Below are 11,145 nucleotides of genomic sequence, written 5' to 3' on the forward strand. Positions count from 1 at the left end.
ATCTGAGTTTGATTCCCAGAAAGGTTCCTTACCCCACATGCCTGTTTACCCAGCAGTAAGTAGGAACCCAATTGTTAGTCTATTGGCGGATTGCTTTTCCGGAGGTGAAAATTCCTTCAAAAAAAAATTGGTCACTTCAATCCATGGCTGTTTGTGGGACACTGCTGTGCGCTGCTGTGTTTCGCCCACACAAATATACAGTCAATTCACTTTACAGTATACTGTTTGAAGCGTTTTGAGACGTCTAGAATATGTAATAAGGCGCTACATCAAATGCAAGGATTATTATTACTTGGCAACCATGTACATTAAGATATTGATGCTGATTATATGTTTTCTGAAATTCTAAACATTGCACAATTTATCTAGTTTTATTTTTCATATTTTATCAGGATGTGTTCAATTTAATATCAGTAGCAAGAGTGCCCAAAGGTACCACGGAATAGAGGTAATTGTATTTTAGCATTTCAGAACTTGCTTGTAATGTGAAAAAAGAGAAAACTGTGAATGCCATAAATCTGAAATAAAAACAGAAAATTATTGGAAATCCATAGCATCTGTTGAGAGTGATGGGTTTAATGTTCTTCATCTGAATTGATTCAAAAAGGTACAATAAGTGCAATAAGGATTAGGATCTTTCAAATGCATTGCCTTTTGAACGATATCTAAATGCATGCATCCTTTGCAGCAGTTTGCTGTGTGTAAATTGCCTTACTGCACATTTTCCACACTCTATAACAAGTCCCATGAACTGCTTTGATGTCATAACAAGATGCTATATCAAATTGCATGGATTATTATATTATATTGGTGAAAAAAGACAGTGCAGGTAGAACAAAAGTGGCAATGACTGTCAAAATTGAACACCTGAAGATAAGAAGGTTAGAATTTTCCTTTGCAGGATGACGAGTCGAGAACCATTTCAAGGTTTTACTTTCTGAGTAAGTTTTATAGCTGATTTACCAAGGTTCTTTGTGTTAACATGTGTGTATATAATCCTCCGTAAGCCAAATTTCTGATCTTTCCCCATACTTCATAAGCATAAAGATGGCAAAAAAGTTAAGGGACAGCAAAAGCAATTTTATATACTTATACACGTTTGTTCTTTTCTTAGTTTCTAAACCATGTTGCTGCAGTTATTGAAACATTAAGTAATGTAAATCTGAAAGTTCTTATTCGATCCCACTGACAGAAAACGCGGCCAAGCAAATGTAAACAAGCATAGGAATGAATTTAATTTAACACGTTTCCAGGAAAAAATAATAATAAAATAATAATAATACAGGACACAGTGCAATCAAGGTTAAAGAATTGACATTAATAATAAAGATCCTTGTTTATGAGCAGCATATGGCACAGTAAAAGGCTGTCACTTTCTACTACTAAGCTTCAATTGCCGCTGTTCACTTTATTAGCCTGCAGTGAAGCTGGTGATTTAAGGTAGAACATTCCGTGGTGCAAAGGAGCGGCTGCTTCTAAGGCCATAATAACCACACTTTTCTAAGCAGCGCAGATGAGATTTCCAAGACAGAAAATAATGTATTCAGCAGTCTTGAAAAATGTTCAGGAATATCCAAAATCATAGCTCCAAGCATCTTGGCTCTAACGTGCTGAGCATGAACAGAAGTATTCAGCAACACCAGCCACAAGCTACAATAATTGACACAATTTGTTCATTTGATTTCAGCACAATTCATGTAGCAGTGATAATGGCATGCTGAATAATGCAGAGTGTAACAAATTCTGAAAGTGCCTTAAATATTTCAAGACATTTCTAAGATCGGGGTGCACGAAATTCATTATTTAGTTTGATACTGTAAAACAGGATAAATTGTTCCGATCTATGGCGCTGCGGTTTTCGACGTCTAAGCAGTCACACAAAGAAAGTTTACACTGAGCCATGGCGTTACAGCAACCTTCACTTTTAGTGGCATGACATTTTAGAAAATGACTACATTCGCAGGCTAACAAAAATTAGGCACTGAAAGAATAGGAGCATTCATAGTTGTAGAGGTTCTTATGACACCCCCCACATTGAGAGGCAAATCCTGAAGAGCAACTTTCCTGTTTTACAGTACCTTTGCAGTTCCTCTTTGACAAACAATGCAGAATCGCTCTCTTCTGTTTTACCTGTTTGAAACATCCTTTCTTCAACATTTTATTGTAACTCGATTTAGATCATGCCATTTTTCTCGTCTTCCTCGGACCCTCTTGTGGAGGACCTCGCTATAAGCAACTCCTTCTCTTGGACCAGGCTGTCGAGCAGATCCTCCTGCCTGTAGTTCTGGTAAACTTTCAGGAACGCGAGAATGGTGATTCCCATCCAAACAACCCATCCGGCCCACAGACCAAACTGCAGAAGAAATGATTGGAAGTCAGTCAATGAACATTAAAAGAAAACTTCGACAACAAAACTTGCATTTATATAGGGTAAGGGGGAAAGGGGAGGTGGCCGTTAACTGCAGCCGAAAAAGGACACATTCTTTTGTTTATGGAAATAAATGATTTGAATACAATCTGGATATTAATACTTAATGTTGAATTCTGCAAACTCAACGGGGGGGGGGGGGCTAACAAAAGCATAGAATGAAACAATTCATTACCTTTGTTTTAGACAATCAACTAATTTGGCTTTGACAATCAAAACAACAGCAAAAGGGGAAATCTACCACTGTCTCAATAAATACATTTGGTTTGTCAGAAACATCGTCTCCATAAGAAACTTTTTAACACAATACCATTTTTAAAAAACTGTCCGAGCACATATTTGTGAATTTCTATATATGGTATTTTATATATGGTATCACTATATTTGGTAGTCTAAACTGAGTGCTCATTGTATGTAGCAATATTTGGTTTGCAAACAGCATATTTCTGACAGCATAGCCATTCACAATGATCTTTTATTGGCAAGAGTTTTCACATTGTGCTAAGGTATCTCAAAACTCAGTTTTTATCAGTGGACTTGATCAATTTTGAACACATGAAATCCATGGCATAAAAGCTCTGGTAAATGTGCAATGCGTAGGAAGTGATATCAGTGACAACCTGCTGACCTGGATGTCAAGCACAAGAAACCAACCAGTTTTCAATGCAGATGCACAAGCAACTGTAGATAGGGCCCTATTATAATGCAGATTACAATTTCATGGACCTCAAAGGATTCTACTGTAATTAGAAAACATTATTATAATAATAATAATCCTTGCATTTGATATAGAGCCTTATCAAGTCTTCGAGATGTCTCAAAGTGCTTCACAGAATATAATGTAAAGTGAATCGACTATATATTTTGTGGGGAAGCAGTGTCCACAAATAGTCGTGAATTGAGTGACCAATTTATCATTGTTAATGTTTTTTGAAGGAATTGTTATCCCTGGAAAAGTGATCTGCCAATCGACTAACAACCAGGTTCCTACTTACTGCTAGGTAAACAGAGGAAGGAAACTTGCCCAGTATTTTGCCCTTTCAGGAGAAAAATCCAGGTCCTTCTCTTGTGAGGCAAGTGCTCTAACCACTGAGCTACAGGACTCCACAATATAGGGTGATAACCAATACCATGTACAATCTAAATCCTTCTGTCTAACCAACTGTAAAATATACAGTTACTGCACTTTACAGTCAGTCCTGTGAAGCACTTTGAAGCATCCTCCCAAGGTGAAAGGCGCTATATCTTTATTATGTTTTTTGGTGCTACTCAACTTTTGACACATTCTCCCCCTTTCCTAAAGAGTTACCTGGATAACTGCAAACTGGTCATAGAAAGAAGAATTATCTAATTTCAGCTCCAGGTCAGTATCCTGCAGTTCTTCACAACTGTAAACAGAGGGGAAAACAGACAGTTGTAGAAGTCTCATACAAAACTGGAATCATCATTTTAGAAGTTGGTTTTGGGTGTGAGTTCTTCTCACTTTTATTTCCTAACGTCTTAGGATACTCAGATTAAAACATTAAAAGCTTTTTCATATTGAACGCACCTATTCACACCTATTAGGTTCGACGTTGATTGTTTTTCCAGTGACAATTGATACCAGCGCATTCATAACCGTTTACCTGAAAGGAAGCCAGATTTCCTGCTAAAATTGCAAACCTGTTTGGCACGCTTCCATTTTCTGTGATTGCATCACACCACATGTTGAAGCCCACGCTGACGATGGTGCTCGCTACGAAGATAAGGAAAACCACAAACGTGCTGACCAACAGGTTCAGGAATGCCGCGAAGAAAGTGCTGCAAAAATAAGGAGGAGGAGAGAAAACAAAATCACTGAAGTCAGAGATACAGCTCAGTCTGCATAAGGCTGGAGCCAGCGAGCAGTCTGCCCACACACAACATAGAGATGAAAATAAAGCCCTTAGGAACATTACGCTCCCGATGGCTTTATCTGCAAGGACAGCGCCAACACTGACGGTGACCACGAAACGCAAGACCTTTCCTCTGGGTAGCTTGAGGCAGCGTTCTGTTTCAGGGCGCTGCACCTCATGCTGGGATGGGGTGCGTCACAATCGGCTGTCGGGTTTCGCACACCCCCCCACCCCCCCGAAAACACACAGTCGATTCACTTTAAAGGGTGTGTTTCCGCGAAGGCTCTTTGAGGCAGTCGGAAGTGGTGATGAGGCGCTGTATCAAATGCAATGATTATAACCATCATCCCTTATCATCATCACAACAACAACAACATCATCATCAACTTGCACTGACACACACACACACATACCACACACACACACACACACACACGCACACCACACATACCACACACACACACACCACACACATACCACACACACACCACACACATACATACACACACACACATACACACACACACATACCACACACATACCATACACACACACACACATACCACACACACATACCACACACACACATACCACACACATACACACACATACACACACACCCACATACCGCACACACCACACATACCACACCACACACACATACCACACCACACACACACACACATACCACATACACACCCACATACCGCACACACACCACACATACCACACCACACACACACACACCACACACACATACATACCATACACACACACACCACACATACACACACATACCACACACACACATACACAAGCGACCCCCGGGGGGGTGATGGGGTGATGGTGATGGGGTGGGGGTGATGGTGATGGGGTGGGGGTGATGGTGATATGGTGATGGGGTGGGGGTGATGGGATGGGGGTGATGGTGATGATGATGATGATGATGGTAATGATGATGATGGTGAGGTGATGGGGTGGTGATGGTGGTGGTGATGGGGTGATGGTGAGGTGATGGTGTGATGGTGAGGTGATGGTGATGGGGTGATGGTGATGGTGTGATGGTGATGATGGTGATGGGGTGATGGTGAGATGGTGTGATGATGATGGTGATGGGGTGATGGTGATGGGGTGATGGTGATGGGGTGATGGTGATGATGATGGTGATGGGGTGATGGTGATGATGATGGTGTGATGGTGTGATGGTGATGATGATGGTGATGGTGATGATGATGGTGATGGGGTGATGGTGAGGTGATGGGGTGATGGTGAGGTGATGGTGATGGGGTGGTGATGGAGTGATGGGGTGATGGTGATGGGGTGGTGATGGTGATGGGGTGATGGTGATGGGGTGATGGTGATGGGGTGATGGTGATGGGGTGATGGTGATGGGGTGATGGTGATGGGGTGATGATGATGGTGATGGGGTGATGATGGTGATGGGGTGATGATGATGGTGATGGGGTGATGGTGAGGTGATGGGGTGATGGTGAGGTGATGATGATGGGGTGATGATGATGATGGTGATGGGGTGATGGGGTGATGGTGAGGTGATGGGGTGAGGTGATGGGGTGATGATGATGGTGATGGGGTGATGATGATGGTGATGGGGTGATGGTGAGGTGATGATGATGATGGTGATGGGGTGATGGTGAGGTGATGGGGTGAGGTGATGGGGTGATGGTGAGGTGATGATGATGATGGTGATGGGATGATGGTGATGGGGTGATGGTGAGGTGATGATGATGATGGTGATGGTGTGATGGTGAGGTGATGGGGTGATGATGATGGTGATGGGGTAATGGGGTGATGGTGATGGGGTGATGATGATGATGGTGATGGGGTGATGGGGTGATGGTGAGGTGATGGGGTGAGGTGATGGGGTGATGATGGTGGTGATGGGGTGATGGTGATGATGGTGATGGGGTGATGGTGATGGTGTGATGGTGACAGTGTGATGGTGATGGTGTGATGGTGACAGTGTGATGGTGATGGTGTGATGGTGACAGTGTGACGGTGATGGTGTGATGGTGATGGTGATGGTGTGATGGTGAGGTGATGATGATGATGGTGATGGGATGATGGTGATGGGGTGATGGTGAGGTGGTGATGGTGAGGTGATGGTGTGATGGTGAGGTGATGGGGTGATGGTGATGATGGTGATGGGGTGATGATGATGATGGTGATGGGGTGATGGGGTGATGGTGAGGTGATGGGGTGATGGTGAGGTGATGATGATGATGGTGATGGGGTGATGGTGATGGGGTGATGGTGATGGGGTGATGGTGATGATGATGATGGGGTGATGATGATGATGATGGTGATGGGGTGATGGTGATGGGGTGATGGTGATGATGATGATGGGGTGATGATGATGATGATGGTGATGGGATGATGGTGATGGTGATGATGGTGTGATGGTGATGGGGTGATGATGGGCTCACTCGTCGTGCCCTTTGCACAGGTAGAAGAGGAGCCTCCAGGCCTGGATGGCCGACAGGGCGAGAGCGAAGAGGCCCACGAAGCTGGTGAAGCGACAGGCGGCGGCGGGGCCCCACTCCTCCACCACGAAGCGCTGCTTCTCGGCCGTGATGTTCTCGTCCTGCCACAGCCCGCGGGTGAACAGCAGACACCGGCCCCGGAAGGCGCTGCCGTTCTCCCACAGCGGCACCACCGCCACCAAACCCGACAGGAAGGCCGCGAGGTACAGGAGGCACTGGACGAAGAGGAAGTTATTCATCGCCGTCATCTTTTTCTTCCCTCTCTCGTTCTCTCGCTGCTCCTCCATCGATGGCCAGGACCTGCCCCGCCCCTCCCCCCACACACACAGCCAACCCCCCCCCACACACACACACACACTCCCACACACACACACACACACACACAGCCAACCCCCCCCCCACACACACACACACAGCCACCCCCCCCCACACACACACACACACAGCCAACCCCCCCCCCCACACACACACACACAGCCAACCCCCCCCCACACACACACACAGCCAACCCCCCCCCCACACACACACACACTCCCACACACACACAGCCCCCCCCCCACACACACACAGCCAACCCCCCCCCCCCCCCCCCACACACACACACAGCCAACCCCCCCCCCCCACACACACACACACTCCCACACACACAGCCCCCCCCCACACACACACAGCCAACCCCCCCCCCACACACACACACAGCCAACCCCCCCCCCACACACACACACACACACAGCCAACCCCCCCCCCCCCACACACACACACACACAGCCAACCCCCCCCCCACACACACACACACACAGCCAACCCCCCCCCCCCCCCCCACACACACACACACACACAGCACCACACACCCACACCCACACACTCCCAAACACACACACCCACAATACCCCCCCCCCCCCACACACACACACACACACAGCCCCCCCCACACACAGCCCCCCCCACACACAGCCCCCCCCCCCCACACACACACCCAAAACACAGCACCACACACACCACCACCACCACACACAACACACAAACTCCAAAGTCTGCACAACACAGCACCACACACACACACACACACACCCCACACACACAACACACACACACACAACACACACACAAGCCCCAAAGTCTGCACAACACAGCACAGCACCACACGCACACAAACACACGCCTGCGCGCAAACACTCACACACACACTCTCTCTCTCCCCCTCACTGATGTCTGGTCAGCAATGACCCCTTATGACTGTGTCAAAGCATCCACCCCATCCCAGCACTACTGTGGGCAGCTGAGTCTTTTATCTGATTGTCAAAACTATATCCCTTCCCTTCCCACTCCCCCTCCCCACTCCCCCCCCCCCCCCCAAAAAAAAAATGTACATAAATATATATATATGAATAAATAGCAGTAGGGATGATTGAAGTCCATCCAGAGATTCATCAATGCATCTTAAGTGGCAACTTCATGAGCGTGTGAGAGAGAAGGAAAAAGAGGGGTGTGGGTGGGTGGGAGGGTGGGTGGGAGGTAGAATGGTTGGAAACCCACGGGGAGTATAAACACTAGCGGTTGGGCCGAACTGCCAGTTTCAGTGCTAAGCGTTACGTGCGCATAACATGTATATGTTCCTTGAAGGTCTGCAGAAAGGGTCAGGTAGAGTGTTACTTTTCAACAGCAACAACAGCGTGCATTTACATGGTGTCTTCACGTGGGGTCGCGGCTCGGAGCATGTTAAACATAATCCATAATCTGTGCTGTAATGATACTGGATGATTGTTATTATTCTGATGGTTTCATTTTGGAATATCCAGTCTTGGAAACCCAACTTGGTAATACCAATGGCTCCAAGTGATTATTGCTTAGCATCCAGTAAATAATAAGCCATAGGCTGTTTGTTTAATGTACCTACAATACTTATTCTATCCTCTAGTATTTGACAATTTAAAAAAAACCTTTTAATCATCCCTGCATTTGATATACAGCACCTTATCACATCTTAAACTATAAAGTTTAATGACTGTATTTTGTAGATGAACACAACAGCCAATTTGCATACAGAAATGTCCTACACACACTCATGAAGTGAATGACATATTACAGTATATCTGCACTAGAGTGTCAGCCTGGACCGTGAACTCAAAGTCCCAATTTACATTTGAACGCTTTACCTTAGAAAGCACAACACACCATCCCTCAGCACAACCAAAATATTCCTTGGACTAAACTTTATGAGAAATTAAAGGGACCGGTAGTAAAAATACAATTTACAATATGATTTCACTTATATAGCACCTTTCACATCGGGAGGATGTCCCAAAATGCTTAACATTTCTGGCTGAAATTGCACCTTCATATATTCTTAAATTGATGCTAAGTATTTTTAATCCCTCAAATATAGTTTCTAAAAAGTTTGCTGAAGATTGGTTTGCATTGGTGCCAATGGAAGATGTCTCCAAGTGAAATCATTTTAGTTTGTCTGGTTACCGGCAGGGCGAAACCATGGGCAAGTTCCTTACGCCACACACCTGATAATAATCCTTCAACTTGTTACCAATTTCACCGTGGGTCAGTCAGACTCCGAATGAAGACTCTTGATTGGTTTCATAGAGAAGAAATGCTGTGTGGCTGCGCCTATCTAGGATTTTTTATGATTTTTGTCATTATTTTGTCGGAGTGGTTTGTACTATCATCCGAGTGTCAAGATCTATGACAATTGTTGCGGAGTCCTGTAGCTCAGTGGATAGAGCACTCGCCTCACAAGTGAGAGACCTAGGTTTGATTCCCGGCAGGACAAAATTTCCTTACTCCACACCGGTTGTTAGTCGATTGGCGGATTTCTTTTCTGGGGATAATAATCCTTAAAAAAAAACAATAATAATTTGGTCACTCAATCATTGACTGTTTGTGGGACACTGCTGCGCACAATTGGGTGCCATGTTTCGCCCACAAAATATACAGTCTTTACAATATATTCTGTGAAGTGCTTTGAAACATCTAGAAGACGTGAAAAGCCCTACATCAAATGCAAGGATTATTTATTATTATTACTACTGTGTGGAAAAAAATAAACCATGTCAACTATGGTTTACATCGGAATATATCTGTCTATCTCTTGGGTTGTACCTCTTTTCAGACTGGAAATTGATCAGTTCTATAATTACCAAGCACAAGGAACTGTCCTCGTCCTCTATTAAGTCACTGATCCAGGATTAAATAATCCAAGTATTCACTGCATCCACTCCTTCAATCTACTGTCAGTTCAGAAGATATTGAAATCAGGGTTGTCAGACTCCTGACAACGCTTTTGTAATCATGGAATATGTGTTTGTTCAGATTGAAGACATATCTATCTGCAGTTTAAGATGATGTTGATGCTGTCACACAATTGGTTGCAATACTTTGGAACTTGACCAAAATAATCAGTTAACACAAGGTTGAATGTTGAATTGCATTAATTTGCACCAGTATCCAAATATCTGATAAGTATTTTACAAATGTTGAAACCATTCGCCCCCAAAATTTACAGTCAATTCACTTCACACTTTACTGTGAAGCGCTTTGAGATGTCTCGAAAACATGATAAGGCGCTATATCAAATGCAAGGATTATTTTTATTATAATACGATACAAGCTTCTTCTTTGCTTATTCTGTAAGGACAGTGTATAATCCATTACAACTATTGTGTCAAGCAGTCCTTGAACATGTGCGTTAAAGATAACTGTTACAGCCAGCAAATTAAATCAGCTACATTGTCAGTGGATTAGAAAATGAAATTGGTAACAAGTTGATAGGAGATGCACAATTATGTTATAACACTATCTGGTTTATGAAAGAGTAAGTTTCTGCTCTGCCAAGTGCATAAGGATTAACTGTTGCAACTTCTTATCTAAAAGCAAAGCGCTGCAAAATAAACACAGCTTCAATTTATATGATTCTAATGACTAGACGTAGCAGCTAAATGATTACATTTCACTGTCATGAAATAAGTAAATCTGAAATAGAATTAATTTGATTAGCCTCAATCCCATTTCCATGTTATCGCATAAAACTGCCCAGAATTCTGGACTACCAGTGGTTGATTCAGGAGGTGGAAATGCCCTGCTATAGAATAGACGTACTCTCCTGAGAATAGACTGTTAGGTACTGCTTTGTAAAGAATGCTTAAGCTGACATGCTTGTTGCTGACAGTGTTTACTGTCTTGTGCAGCAATGATATTCACCGCTTTGATAAATATAAAAATTCCAGTTTTTTTAAAACCCACAAATAATAACCGAAGTGGTGATTGAACTAAATAATACATACATAATCCATTGCAAGTATTCACCAAAGTTTTGGTGCAAGTGTTGAACACT

The 11,145-nt window shown here is 44.0% G+C and overlaps 1 protein-coding gene across 1 annotated transcript; it reads right to left on the bottom strand.

Annotated features, from left to right (window-relative positions):
• Positions 1 to 1,065: 1,065 nt before the first annotated feature.
• LOC103175294 (transmembrane protein 179) lies at positions 1,066 to 7,129 on the bottom strand. The gene is made up of 4 exons (XM_042338074.1): positions 6,747 to 7,129; positions 4,091 to 4,228; positions 3,738 to 3,816; positions 1,066 to 2,353 (listed from the first exon to the last, which is right to left on the bottom strand). The coding sequence occupies exons 1-4, from the start codon at positions 7,088 to 7,090 to the stop codon at positions 2,174 to 2,176; spliced, it is 741 nt and encodes a 246-aa protein (XP_042194008.1). The 5' UTR covers positions 7,091 to 7,129; the 3' UTR covers positions 1,066 to 2,173.
• Positions 7,130 to 11,145: the final 4,016 nt, after the last annotated feature.

This window comes from Callorhinchus milii, unplaced genomic scaffold (genome assembly GCF_018977255.1).
Source record: "Callorhinchus milii isolate IMCB2004 unplaced genomic scaffold, IMCB_Cmil_1.0 Scaffold9, whole genome shotgun sequence".
Lineage (NCBI taxonomy): Eukaryota > Metazoa > Chordata > Chondrichthyes > Chimaeriformes > Callorhinchidae > Callorhinchus > Callorhinchus milii.